Below are 15,008 nucleotides of genomic sequence, written 5' to 3'. Positions count from 1 at the left end.
GGCGGCCTTAACCGCGGTTAACGTAACCCCTGTTATCGCTAAACGCGGTTAGCGCGGTTACACGGCAGGCGAAACTGCGGTTAGGCCGCTAACCGCGGTTGACCGCCAACCGAGCTTGGCAACCTCGGTTTAGTGAAACCGACGTTTCGGAAACGGCAAGATGGCGGACGATGCTTCTCCGGAGTGCAGCGCAGGCGCGTCCCAGATATCTTCCAAAAGGCATATCATTTGGCCTGACGCTACAACTGAGGCACTGATACGCCTTTGGGAAGATAATCTGGGCGCTCTGCGCTCAAGTAGTCGGAATGCGCGCGTCTACGCAGAGATGACGGCTACGCTCAACGCCAGTATTCCCGCCGGCGAAGGACCATATTCAACGAAGCAAGTGCGCCTGAAGCTGGATAACATGAACAAACGTTATCGGTAAGTGAATATTGGGAAATACGCCGTGCAGGGGAGCATGTACTGGTCAGAGGACGCGGCGTGTGCTTGCTAGACGAGATGTCAGCCGTTAACGCCTCGATAACACAGAAATCCAAACAGCAACAAAAAAAAAGAAAAACGCGCGCGCAGCAAAAGCCTCTAGCAAACAGCAACGCGTAAACGCGAGAGAATGCGACCGTGTGTTGCGGCCAGTTGTACCCTCGTCGCAGGTAGAACACTAGGACTTTACGGCATTGATACGTGTGGCGGATTTTTTTTAAGCTTGGTGTAATTTCAGGCGTAGTCACATGTTTGTAAGGTGCATGGCCTACGCGCCGTATGGTCTCTCCGCTGTCCGCGCCCAACGAATATGGGGTCGTAAATTGGCTCCTATGCCTGAGCAGATATTAAAACCACGGACATGCACTGTACCACAATGGAATGCAAGTTGAGCGTTGTGTGCTCTCATGCGGAATTTTCATATGGTTTTTATCTATCGTGAAACAAAAATTTCGTTGCCATCTTCTAATCGGGAAAAAAATTTAACAGAAGTGCATGCTGTCAGTATCAGTTTACCATGAAAATACATGTTTAATAATTCAAGCTCCACTAGTTTAAGCTTACCTTCGTTTTCACGATTACTGCTACAATGACCTTCCACAATATGTTGTGCAGATGGCTATAATTGTTGCACAGGAAATAAGTACTGTTGCAGAATTAAATAACCTATAGGCGACACTACAGATTAGCATTTTTAATTACATCTCTGTTATTTTATTATTTGCTCCTTTCTTGATTTATTATCGCTTAAGGGAAGGAAAACTAGTGAAGTAATTATTCTTAACATGTAGTGGTCTTTCCTTCTTTCTGCAGCAGTGCTACAAAGATTGTCTTTGGTAATTATAGTACATTTATAGTAGCTGCATTGGAGCGATGACTGTGTTGCATAGGCTGCACTTATACGAAATGAATATATTATAATTTCAGAAAGCTCAGGCGCACCGCAACCACAACCGGCTCGAAAGCCATCACCTGGCCGTTGTACCGGCGTCTGCACGGCTTCCTCGGAGCACTACCGGTCAACGACGACTTGCTCATGGAGGAAAACATTGAGGTAATCTTCAGGTCTTCACAATACTTGCCAGCATTTATAACCATCTGTTGTCCGGCACTGATTTCTGTACGGCATGGCTAATACTATACGTGACCAATAGGCTGCCTACATCGCTGCAGAAAGTGTTGTGTTTGCTGTATGTACTGTACCTATGTGCACATGATTTCATTTTTATCCCATCATCTGGAGGGGCGTGCCGCCAGCAAACCTCTCGAGGATCCATTAAGATCCTTTCTTTCATCCATTTCTCCACGCGAAGGAATAACTAGTGTAGCTGCACAGAAAACAAGACCACAATAAAAAGACCTAAAAATGCAAAGCCCATACTTGTAGCAGTGTTGCGTAATCCTGCATATCCTGAAGTATGCTGATGATGAATGAATATAGGTTTTTTGCTACAAGTTCATTCCTTCTATGATTTCAGAGAACGAATTAACTTGTAGCGAAAAGCCTTCATCATCACCGTTCTTTTTACATACCAGGATTTGCAGAAAATTTTGTAACCTGTAGCGAAAATACATGCTTTCTACGTATGCATCTGTGTGCAGAAAGCTTGTAATTTGCCAACAATTTTCTTTCTGCGCACAACTTAATCTGCAGAATGTACTTTTAATTCTTAAGGTATGTGTCTTAAAATCCAATGCAGACATTTTCATTTGGTATGTACATCTATTGCAGCTCCATCCAAATCTTCATTTCACCTTGCAGCCATATTTTATCTCGGTGACCTGAACGCTTTCCTTCTTAGTTATTACCACTCTTTTACTGCGTCGAATGTTCATGTTTTAATGGCAAACCAAAATTTGCAGGTGCAGCAAGTGAATGAACTGCCAAACTCTGCAGAGGTCATTGCATCATGGGACGACGGCGATATTCCTACTGAGGAGAGCAGTGTTTGTCAACTAAGCATTACTCCGGAGCCTCCCACTGACAGCCAAACTCCAGAGCCTTCTAGAGACAGCCCACAGCCTGAGGTAGCGAATGACCTGGGTGCCAGAGCAGGCAGCCGTTCTGCCAACAGCCAGGCTAAAGGAAGGAAGAGGCCTGCGTCAACAAACTTCGAAGAACTCATAAGCTTACACAAGCAAGCAGAACAACGAGCAGCGAAAGCTTCTAAAAAAATTTACAAGCTTCACAAGACGTTCATCAAGTTGCAAGCAGAATCTAATGACATGCAGGCAAGCATGATTAGAATGCTGGAGAAGTATCTTGTACCAAATGATCAATAAAAGGTGATCATGTACAGCACAAAACCAATATTCATTTACCTCTGAAACATTACACAACACGGATTCCTAGGGAAGGGAGTGGCATTCCAGGGCCTCGCACAGCAGCCATACATTGACGGAGAACAACCTTCCAGAGACCAATCCCCGGCAATGTTAATACAGACTACACGGACAGCTCCAGTTCCAACTTATAACCACAGGACAAAACTGGACGCAATTCATCAGCTTGCCCTACACTGCACAAACAAGCTGAAACACGAGTTACCGATGCTTAAAAAGCTATAAATACCTATTGGTATAATTACGTTTTGGCAAACTGGAAACTGAATTATTTCTACATTTCTTGATGAGAAATGTAAAGTTGAAGCAAGTATACGAAGAGAGCTAGGTCATTGATCAGCATACAGCTCAAGGCCTACATACCTGGCAGTTCCAAGTGCCCCCCCCCCCTCCCAGTGTTAAGTACTCATTTCCCAACCTCAAGTTTCAATTCGAAAAAGTGCAAGTATGCATTGGCTAAAGAAACTAGGCAAAATACAGGTGTGCTTAGTAAAACTAAATGTAGGTGTGATGTGGACCCTATAATATTAAGCAGATTTGAAGGTTCAGTTCCCTTTGCCGTCTGGTCAGTTCAAGGTTTTAATGCAGTTTTGCTACAGCACATTACACCTACAATTCAGAATTGGTTGTGTACTGGCTCATCCCATCTCAAATTAATTGAAATCTCAAACAGTTATTATTCCTGCAAAGTCACATGTTCATACGTGGAATTGTGCCTTTTACATGTGCTTACACAGAATTTCATGTAAAAAAGAGTGCACTACATATTCACAGCAAAAAGGCAGGGAAGGTTGGTGTGAAAATTTATCCACAAAAAAAAGAAGGATCAGTGAGCATAAAACTGAAATACATTGTGACAAAACATAAAGGGAAAGCACAAGAAAGATATTAAAATGAAGAAAAATAATGATAAAGCTGAACAATGGCTATAACAGTTCAAAATACATTCTAAACTTCATCCTGAGAAGCACCGAGAACTGCATGCTCAGCTAGCTTGGCGAGCAGCGAGGTGCTTGTCAAGGGCATCTCTAACTGCGACTCCGAGTGGCTCTTCACGGCGACTTCTGCACACTGGTTGCGGCCGACCCGCGTCTTGGCACTGCACAGCTTCGATCCAGGTGATATCGCAGTGATCTGTGAGCTCTTCACATATGTTGTGCAGTACACAGCATGTACGAATAATGCGATTGACATTGTCAATATCTACTTCGAGGCCCTTGTGCATGATTCTAAACCGTGCTTTAAGTCGACCAAACGCACTCTCTACAACTCTTCTCGCACTCGAGAGACGGTAGTTGAACGCTTGCGATGGGGAACCAACTGGCCCGGCACGAGGAAACGGCTTCATGATGTGGCGCTGCAGAGGAAACGCTTGATCAGCAAGAAGGAGAGGGCACACTAAAACACCTTCGACATTTTTTGCTTCGAGTCGAAACAGATCACTTGCCAAAACTTTAGGCAGTCGCGACCTTTCGAACACTGCCGCGTCGTGGTTCCTTCCAGGTGACCCCACATTGACATACATAAATTTGTACCGGTGGTCCACAACAGCCAAAAGAATCTAACTATACCACCCCTTGTAGTTATAATAGTCGGCTGCATGCTCTTTAGGGGGGGCAAACCTCGATATGGCAACCGTCCAGGGCACCCACACATTGCGGGAAGCCGGTGATTGCTGCAAACTGACGCAGGTGCTCCTTCATTTCATGTGGGCGGGGAAGTCGCACTAAGCGCGCCTCTAAGCACCGTACAACCACATCACAGAACTCTCGGAAGATGAGGTTCACCGAAGAGCGGCTCACGCCAAAGAGATTAGCCACAGTCCTATCTTCCGCAGAGGTGGCGAGCCGGTACAAGGCAATCGCGACACGCTTGTCCAAGGAAATTGCTTTGCGCATGACTGTGTCTTGCCGCTTCATGCTTTCACACACGCTGACGATGTAATTGAAAGTACATCGATTGATTCGGAAGTTCTCCCGGAATTGGCTATCTGGAAGCTGGGGTAATGTTGCTTCATACCACGAATTTTCACGCGGATACATCAATATTTACCTTTTGCGTGCGCTAAACAGCACAGCGGCGAGAATCAGCTGACGGCACCGCTGCTCAGCATACTCCCTTTCTTGTTCTAAGTGGTTGATAGCTTGAAAGATGCGGGCCTGCTTTATCCTCTGGTCGTGCAACTTGCTTTGCAGTGCTGTGAACACAGTCCAGAAAAGTCGATCGGCACTGAGACGGTGCTCCGGCGGGCGAAGAGCCATCATGAAGAAACCGACAATGGTACACCAGACACCGAACGCAGAACACGGAACGCATTAATGACACAACAAATAAAAAACTCCCAAAGAAGATAACCGGACGCGGGATTTCGCTGCAGACAGAACACGGAACGAATCGGGAACGCAGATACGACGCAGATAGATAGCGGCTTTGGGGCAACGGATATTGTTGGCCGTAAAACCAACTCTACGACCGACTGCGACCAGCGTTAGCAGATTATTCTCAAATGACGCTAAATACTAACGTACACGTTCCAAACGAAGTCTTTTCCACGTTAGAACGCTGAAATATGACATTTTTTTTGCTGAAAAGTAACATCTTTACACCCCTGAAATGAAATGTCGTAGAAAAAATTTTCAAAATGAAGCCTGTACGCAAGAGATCACGTGACATGTCATCAGACCATTAACCGTGATCGGGATAGCCCGTGTAACTCTGGCGGACTACGGTTCGCGTTAACCACGGTTGAGCGAGTTAACCACGGTTAAGTTTAACCGTGGTTAAGCGGCCCGTGTAACTAGGGTATAAGTCGATGTATCCGGTGTTGTGTTGGCCCTATGACGACGGGTATTGATGCAGACATGTGACAAGACGTAGGAAGCGAGAGAATTACACATTCCAAGAAGGCGGCAATATTTCAATTTTTTACAAGAATATGACAAAGTATATACAGTCTACTTACGAACAAAAAGGACCAAATTCTCAGGGAACAAAGCTCCGTCGCTGGTGTGCAGCGCGACGTGGCTTTACGTGAGTCACGAATGAACTGATTAACTGATATACCTGATATTAATTGATAATAAAGCAGTACTGAGCATAACCATTTTCTTAGTGTCAAGAGTGGGATATCATAGAGCCCAAACTCTCAACCGAATTTCGAACTCCGTCCAAAACCCCACTCAAAACCGTAGCCCTCAACTGGCTTGTCGTGCAGCTGAGTCGGTAGTTTGATACGCGGTTCCTACGTTTAAAGCTAACAAATCAGCTCTGCTGGTCCCCCCATGCACCTGCCTAAATAACAAGAGCACCCTTCGAGGACCCCCCCCCCCCCTTTCCTACCCTTAGGAGCACAAAACATTATATGACATTTATTCTAGCGCACTTACATGCAAACTTTTCAGTGGCTGACTTCATACAAGTTGTAGACAGGATATTAGTAGGATTAACTGGCGTTGGCTCACGACTATAATGATCTGCGCTCTTGTATCCCAATGTTACCATGGCGTCGTTTCTTTTATAGAATGATTGTATAGTAATGTTGCAGAGAGACATGATTGGTTCTACATTGCGGGACGGCAAAGGCGTGCAGGCTATAGAGCTGCAGCGGTCATGGCAGTGCAGGGCTTATAAAGTAAGGAAAGCTCGGTGGGTGTTAAGCCGAAATTGAATGAAGTGAAGATTAAATTGCTTTGATGTAACTGGTGCAACATTAACATGATATATGTTCCCTGTTTTACAAAATAATTATTGCCATCCCGAAAAGCTTACTGTCAGTTACGTATTGCTTGAAGACCCATGACTTTCACCCGCACCACTGCTTTCTTGACAAGTATTTTACGGGAAAGAAACAGATTCCTCACTAAAGACAAATAAAACAAGAAAAATATTCAGCGTCATTACTGTAGTTGGCTAACACCGTTCCAACATGTAAACTTGGTCTATCCATTCCTGGTAGTTCGTTTTCACTTGCCAGTCTTTCACCTAAAACTTTTACATAATCTCACAAGCAACTCGTCGTTTAACAATACCACATACGATTTTGCGGATATATTTTGCAATTTTGCGGATTTTGCGCCTGATTCTTCACCCTTTACCTCTTTTCTTTTTTCCAAAAACGGCTACTTCAACAAATTACAGAACCCGCCATACCTTTGGCGTTGAAGTGGACACACAAGGGCATTTGGCTATCTGTGTAAAACGCCTTCTTTTATGCTCTAGAATTACCATTGTAACGCCTTAAAGGAACAAACTGCAATATTACATTGTCCGTTCTACGAGGCTAACGTATTTTCGGTACCTTCATTTCTCCAACGCGTTACAGTATAAGCTCATGGCGCTGGTTATTCCAGCAATCTTAAGCAGGGCCCATGCCTTCTTGTAGGCATTAAAGTTCTTGAGTAAGTAAAAACGACTGCGTTCTACTATTGTTGATCAAAGTGCATTAGTTTTGTATTCGAGCGGGCTGTAAGAGCAGCACTGACGCAGATATGGGGAATAGTGTTGAAACGCATACATCTTTTTTCAACAAGCACGCATAACTTATTGTACACTGCACCTACCAATTCCTTTCTATGGGAAATGCGCGAATACATACTCCCCAGCAGCTTATGAAATTTTACATTGCCAACGCGGACACCTTTATTTGTAGCGAAGCATTGGAATTTGTCATCACCACTCACAAATATTCCTTACGTTCTTTCTTTGAAGCGAAACCTAAACCGTTGTGTCTAAGCAAAACAGTATGTCCACATGGATTGAAGCGGAGCTGCCTCGTAATTTATGGACGACTGTCAATTGGTTGTGGTGAGCACTGTTATGGTTTTACAAACCTTTGCATGAACGGCACCTCCATGAAACCGTTACCTCTTCGAAAACTTTGTCGTCTGCTCTGTTGTTGTGCATCGTACTGTCTAGACTATTTCCTTTTCTTATTCATTTTCTCGTGGTGTATCGAGCCCGCAGGATATGGCCCTACACCTCAAAGCTGGGCAGAAAAAACTTTTTCAAACTTATTTTCTTCTAAACTGTGGAACAAAACCACCTTCAATTCAGTTTGCATACTTATTTCAAAAATACATATGATAAGGACAGCATTGAAATGATATGTCTAAGCACATTGCGCTTGCCGACAAACCATCTAGTAAATGAAACATCTAAGTAAGTGAAACAAGTTTGTACCATAAACTTCATGTACCAATGTCCCACGCTACACATTATTTTTACAAATTCAAAGCAGTCATCTGCACGAAAGTTAAAAAGTAAATGACATTCAAGCTGTATATTACAGCATCTTACAAAATCTGAATTGTATAGATAGAAATCAATGGCGTGCTATAAAAAAGAAAGAAAAACAAAGAAGAAAGTGTATTTGATGTCAAAGTATGGAAGTAAATGAAAGGACCGTTGTTACATTATACGCGTATATTGGCCCATACAGTCACACAGACACCATTTTCTATCGGTTTTCTTTACTTCATTTTTATTTTGGGTGTAATTTCGTGCAGGTCATCGTCAATTTGATTGAAAAGACTTGAAACATTGTATTCGCGTCCCTTGTTACCATTGTTAGTATAATGACGTGGCTTAAGGAAACCCCTGCTTAACTGAAAAAAAGGTCACCGTTGTGTTCAGAAATGAAAGCTGCACAAACTGGTCAAGAACAATCCTAGTAAACTTGGTGACCTTTGGCCATTTTTTCGCGGTAGGGAAAAGGTTAATAACCTCGTTCCGTCCAGTAAAATCTGTCATTAGAGCCTATCATCAAAACTGCGGTAAAAATTTCCGCTTTCGTTTCGCGGTTTTAACATGCAGCAAACCAAGACTTATCGGCCGCTTGCGGGAACATGTGCGAAAGCAAAAACCGGCAACGTTTACTGCACTGTGGTAACGTTGGCCTTTTTTGAACACTGTGTCGCCTACTCTACAATTCTATGCCTAACGGCAAGTCTGACCTGTTCGTGTTAGTCCTCATGTGTTCGCACTGCTAATTGTTGCCTCCATTACACAGAAATTTTTTAGGCAGATGCTATGTATTATGATTACGAGAAAGCGTTTGATTCTGTCGAAACCTCAGCAGTCATGGAGGCATTACGCAATCAGGGTGTAGACGAGCCGTATGTAAAAATACTGAAAGATATCTATAGCGGCTCCACAGCCACCGTAGTCCTCCATAAAGCAAGCAACAAAATCCCAATAAAGAAAGACGTCAGGCAGGGAGATACGACATCTCCAATGCTATTCACAGCGTGTTTACAGGAGGTATTCAGAGACCTGGATTGGGAAGAATTGGGGATAAAAGTTAATGGAGAATACCTTAGTAACTTGCGATTCACTGATGATATTGCCTTGCTTAGTAACTCATGGGACCAATTGAAATGCATGCTCACTGACCTGGAGAGGCAAAGCAGAAGAGTGGGTCTAAAAATTAATCTGCAGAAAACTAAAGTAATGCTTAACAGTCTCGGAAGAGAACAGCAATTTACAATAGGCAGCGAGGCACTGGAAGTCGGAAGGGAATACATCTACTTAGGGCAGGTAGTGACGGCGGATCCGGATCACGAGACGGAAATAATCAGAAGAATAAGAATGGGCTGGGGTGCATTTGGCAGACATTCTCAGATCATGAACAGCAGGTTGCCATTATCCCTCAAGAGAAAAGTATATAATAGCTTTGTCTTACCAGTACTCACCTACGGGGCAGAAACCTGGAGGCTTACGAAAAGGGTTCTACTGAAATTGAGGACGACGCAACGAGCTATGGAAAGAAGAATGATAGGTGTAACGTTAAGGGATAAGAAAAGAGCAGATTGGGTGAGGGAACAAATGCAAGTTAATGACATCTTAGTTGAAGTCAAGAAAAAGAAATGGGCATGGGCAGGACATGTAATGAGGAGGGAAGATAACTGATGGTCATTAAGAGTTACGGACTGGATCCCAAGGGAAGGGAAGCGTAGCAGGGGGCGGCAGAACGTTAGGTGGGCGGATTAGATTAAGAAGTTTGCAGGCGCGGCATGGCCACAATTAGTACATGACCGGGGTTGTTGGAGAAGTATGGGAGAGGCCTTTGTCCTGCAGTGGGCGTAACCAGGCTGATGATGATGATGATGCTATTTGTTGCTTCGGGTGGACAAATCTCACCAATCCAAATAATCTGAGTGACAAGGATTTCACATTAAGATGTTTTCTATCTACAATTTACGTTAGCGTCTTTCATAACCTACTTTGCAGTACAAACTAGATCGCCTTGCGAGCAGTATTGGCGGGCTTCTTGCCCCCCACCGACTACTCCTACTTGTCGGTCAACTGCCACTGAGTGTGCTTGCGGTTGTGGTAAGTGCTGTAAATACAACTATCCGCGAGAAAATCATTTATATGTAAAGATTGATACCGATGATTTTATATGCCTGCTTCGAACAATACGCACTAGCGCAAATAGAATAAGCATATTCACTTTGTGACATTTCGTCAACGCCATGTGGTTGACGCCACCACTGCACTTCATGACTGAAATGAAGGCGGTTCTTTTGGATAACATAGGGCCCAACAGAACAACAATGATTGGAGCAGCCCTAGCAAGCGCTTTGTAGCCACAAAGCAAGTATATATGCCTAAATATCAAATGTGAGCGTCTCTAGAAGCCTCTAGAAGACAGTGTTTTCTCAGGAATTGACCTGACTTAACATCAAAAACCTATGCTGATCATTACTGTACTGACGTCATTTTTACGAACAAAAACGTGTGATCATACGAGCGTATTTTGCACTCACGCGCCATAACTACATGCCCAAGGCAAGCATTCTGAATTTCCAAGTTTGAAAACACTGGCATACATCGCAAATCAGCATCCACCATGCCCACACATAGGTACCGCTCCTAAATGGTCGCACAGCGCGCTGCATAGTGGCCAGTGTATAACCAGTCTGACTTCTGCAGCTACATGGCCCAGTGACAAATATTCGATCGTTTAAATGCGTCCCTCAGAAAGCATTTCTTCAGAATACCTTGCGCTTTTTTCTACCTTAATACACAGCGCCAAAGAAATTACGACGCCGATGATCTCAAGTCTAGCAGGAATACCGCTTTCTATATCAGCGCTACGAGACCTCTATTGGGGTCTCATCATTGCTTTCGTGCAATACAATACCTACACTCATGTCGAAGTAAAATATATTACCATCATAGATAGCTTCAGTGGCATTTGTGCGCTATTTTCCAATTAGTCATTGTGAAGTTCGCTTCATTCGGGCCAAATATGCAACATCTGCGAATAACTAGGCTGGCTTCAAAAACAGCGATTGAAGTAGGAGGTAAAGTACCAAGGTAACCATCAGGACATCATCATCATCATCATCCGCCTGGCTACGCCCACTGCATGGTAAAGGCCTCTCCCAATGCAAAATAGAAGTGAGGCGTGCAGACAGGACACAAGAGTAGAGAAGTGGACGACATGAACGGCGTTCGTGTTGTCCACTTCTCTACTCTTGTGTCCTGTCTGCACGCCTCACTTCTATTTTGCATAATGAATCCTTACCAACTAGCTCAGCTTTCTGTCGTTCTAAGCCTCTCCCAAGTAGGTAAGCTCTCCCAAGTAACAAAGGACCTAATAAAGAAACGACAAAGAATGAAAGGGTCCAACTCAAGCGATCAGAATTCGCGGGACTGTCAAAAGTGATCAACAAGGAGGAAATACGAGATATTCAAAATTACAACGTGAGGAAGACTGAGGAAGCAGTAAAAAAAGGGTGCAGCATGCAATAAGTAAGAGGGAAACTTGGCATAGGACAACCCAAGATGTATGAACTGAAGGAAAAGCAGGGTAATATGATCAACAATTTCGTAGGTATAGTAAAAGCAGCTCAAGAGATCAGATAGAATTCGAGGAACTGTCAAAACTGATCAACAAGGAGAAAATACAAGATACTCGAAATTATAACATAAAAAAGAGGGAAGAAGCAGAAAAATATAGGCGCTGCATGAAATCAGTGAGAAAGAAACTTGGTATAGGACAAACCAAGATGTATACACTGAAGGCAAAGCAGGATAATATCATCAACAATGACGAAGCTATAGTAAAAGCAGCTCCAGCGATCAGATAGAATTCAAGGAATTGTTAACACTGATCAACAAGGAGAAAATACGGGATATTCAAAATTCTAACGTGAAAAATACTGAGGAAGCAGTATAAGGTGGGCGAAGCATGAAATCAGTGAGAAGTAAACTTGGTATAGGACAAACCAAGATGTATGCACTGAAAGATAAGCGCGGTATTATCTTCAACAACCTCGACGCTATAGTAAAAGCAGCTCAAGAGATCAGTTAGAATTCGAGGAACTGTCAAAACTGATGAACAAGGAGAAAATACGATATATCAAAAGTTATAATGTGAGGAAGACTCAGGAAGCAGTAAAAAATTGGTGCAGCATGAAATCAGTGAGAAAGAAACGGCATAGGACAAGCCAAGATGTATGCCTAAAGGCAAAGCAGCGTAATATCATCAACAATTTCGAAGCTATAGTAAAGGCAGTGAAGTAATTATATGCTGACCTGTACAACACCCAATGCAGCCGCGATACCTCGTTACGAAGTAGTAATGAACAGGTTACAGAGACTCCTTCTACAGCTAGCTATGAAGTTAAAAGGGTCTTGAAAGACATCAAACAGGGAAAACCGGCAGGAGACGATGAAATACCCGTCGATTTAATCAAATATGCAGGAGACATAATGCTTGAAAAACTGGCAGCCCTTTATAGGAACTGTCTATCGACTTCAAGGGTTCCATAGAACTGAAAGAATGCCATCATTGTACTATTCCGTATGCTTACGTAAATATCAGGAAAATATCTGCAGATTCCACAGCTACCTAAATCCTATCCAAGAAAAGGAAGATACCTATAAAGAAAGGGGTCAGACAGAGAGACACAATCTCTCTAATGCTATTCACTGCGTGCTTGGAAGAAGTATTCAAGCTATTAAACTGGGAAGGCTTGGGAGTAAGGGTCGACGGCGAATATCTCAGCAGCCATCGGTTTGCAGATGACATTCTGTTCAGACACACTGGAGACGAGCTACAAGAAATGATTGAGGACCTTAACAGAGAGCGTGTAATAGTAAGGTTGAAAATTATTAGGCAAAAAACAAAGATAATGATCAATAGACAATAGGGAACAAGAGTTCAGGATCGCCAGTCAGCCTCTAGAGTCTGTGAAGAAGTTCGTTTACCTAGGTAAATTACTCAGAGCGGACCCTGATAATGAGAAGGAAACTTCCTGAAGACTAAACATCGCTCGGCGCGCATCTAGCAGACATTGTCAGATCCTGACTGGAAGCTTACCATTATCACTGAAAAGAAAGGTGTACAATCAGTGCATGCTACCGGGGCTAACATATGGAGCAGAAACTTGGCGACTGACCGAGAAGCTGGAAAACAAGTTAAGGACTGCGCTGAGAGCGATGGACTAAAGAATGTTAGGCGTAACGTTAAGAGACAGGAGCGATATAGATCAGAGAGTAAACAGGGTTAGCCGATGTTCTAGTTGATATTAAAAATAAGAAATGGAGCTGGGAAGGTCATGTAATGCGTAGGTTATATAAGCAATGGACCATTAGGGTTATAGAGTGGGTGCCAAGAGAGGGGAAGCGCAGTCGAGGACGGCAAAAGACTAGGCAGGGTGATGAAATTAAGAAAATCGCAGTGCTAGTTCTAATCGGTTGGCGCAGAGCAGAGGTATTTGGAGATCTTCGTCTTGCAGAGGATATAATATAGGCTGATGATGATGATTACAATGATGATGATTCTATAGAACTTGGTTTCCGTCTAGCTACTACTCATTATATTCATTTTACGATAACAAAACATTTTGGTAGGTCTCTAAGATTCCAACTTCCGCTCATTCGTACTGTTCTATAGGGTCATCAGATCTTTTTTCTGTTTTCATCGACAACCGTGTTCACTAATACGCTTGTTAAACACGCAAGACAAGCGTCATGGTTTTATGAGCCACTATGGTGGTAATACTTTTTTTCTGAGACATTTCTTTGTTACACTAGCCCGTTGTTGAAGAACGAGATGGTGCATTGGAACTATTTATTAAAGCGAAAGCCTCCAGTTACTCACGGGCCGGAAAATTCGTTCACCAGCATTATCGAAAAATTGACCGTCCGACTTTATGGTACCAAAATTCAATGGTGCCACCATTCATGGTTTAACCGTCTACCTTTGGGGGTTAAGTCCACATTAACTAGGGTACAGCTAATTAGGGCATAATTAATTAATGCACTCGCACCCACGACCTCTGGCGTTAAATAAGACGCACCAAGATTGATAGCACCAATACTCATTGTGCCGCCATTGATTTTCCAACCCACGACCTTTGGTGGGAGTTGAACGCACGACCTTTCCTGGCAATAAAGTCCAAGGTAATTAAGGCTCATCAAATTAATATGAAGTCAATTAAGCCACTCCAACCCACGACCTTCGGTGGGACTCGAATCTTCGAGTGTTTGTAGGAGTCGAACTGATTGCCTTTGGTGTTAAGTATGGCGAAGTTAATTAAGGTAAAGTTAATTAGGGCATAACTTATTACGGCACTCGAACCCACGACCTTTTGTGGGATAAAGAAGTAATAGGAACTAACTACACATTCTAGTGAGATTCAAGTAATTTAATTAGAGTCTCGTGAGCTCCTAGGCTTTCGCCTTCATCCTCTTTATCTTCAGCTAAAGTGGCTGTCAACTTCTTTACGTTTTACATGAACAACCTGTGGGTTGTTGCCATATTTTTTTCAGTCAATCTTTCGGGAGCCATTCGTCCACAAAACGGAAACGCATCGCCCAATGCAAAAAGAAAGCAGACGGGCGCGCCTGGAATCAGTGGTTAAATGATTGACGCTGAAGTTGTGGTCATTATTTGGTCACGACAGCAAGAGGACGCATATCTTATTTTGTGTTTCTATTCGCGTGTAGCCAACTGCAGTGAGAAGCATGTATGACTTGTGTATGTGGAATAAAGTGACACAAAACTATCCATAGACGGATCTGTCTTTGTTTTTTCGCGTAACGTATACGCAAGAAGTTAACATTTATTTTGCACTTGTACTTTTCCGCCTCTTTGATGTGGACCCCATGTGTAATCAAAAGCCTCACTTAGTGACATTATGAGGTGTAACCGAATCAAAAACTACGAA

The 15,008-nt window shown here is 43.2% G+C and overlaps 1 protein-coding gene and 1 long non-coding RNA gene across 2 annotated transcripts; both read left to right on the top strand.

Annotated features, from left to right (window-relative positions):
- Positions 1-214: 214 nt before the first annotated feature.
- LOC135910129 (uncharacterized) lies at positions 215-2,773 on the top strand. Its single transcript, XM_065442174.1, has 3 exons — positions 215-423; positions 1,411-1,537; positions 2,347-2,773. Exons 1-3 carry the CDS (start codon positions 326-328, stop codon positions 2,764-2,766), a joined length of 645 nt encoding a protein of 214 aa, XP_065298246.1. The 5' UTR covers positions 215-325; the 3' UTR covers positions 2,767-2,773.
- A 4,758-nt stretch (positions 2,774-7,531) lies between these two features.
- On the top strand, positions 7,532-14,770 carry LOC135910128 (uncharacterized). Its single transcript, XR_010566909.1, has 3 exons — positions 7,532-7,629; positions 10,054-10,155; positions 14,611-14,770. It is a non-coding gene; the product is annotated as an uncharacterized lncRNA (long non-coding RNA).
- Positions 14,771-15,008: the final 238 nt, after the last annotated feature.

Source organism: Dermacentor albipictus, chromosome 7, assembly GCF_038994185.2.
Source record: "Dermacentor albipictus isolate Rhodes 1998 colony chromosome 7, USDA_Dalb.pri_finalv2, whole genome shotgun sequence".
NCBI lineage: Eukaryota > Metazoa > Arthropoda > Arachnida > Ixodida > Ixodidae > Dermacentor > Dermacentor albipictus.
Note: the sequence above shows the minus strand (reverse complement) of the source record. Positions and strands in the feature narration are given on the sequence as shown.

Coding starts and splice junctions, on each gene's coding strand:
- LOC135910129 (XM_065442174.1), top strand. CDS start 326: ATGACGGCTACGCTCAACGCCAGTATTCCCGCCGGCGAAGGACCATAT. Junction 424..1,410: donor AACATGAACAAACGTTATCG/GTAAGTGAATAT, acceptor TTATAATTTCAG/AAAGCTCAGGCGCACCGCAA. Junction 1,538..2,346: donor TCATGGAGGAAAACATTGAG/GTAATCTTCAGG, acceptor CAAAATTTGCAG/GTGCAGCAAGTGAATGAACT.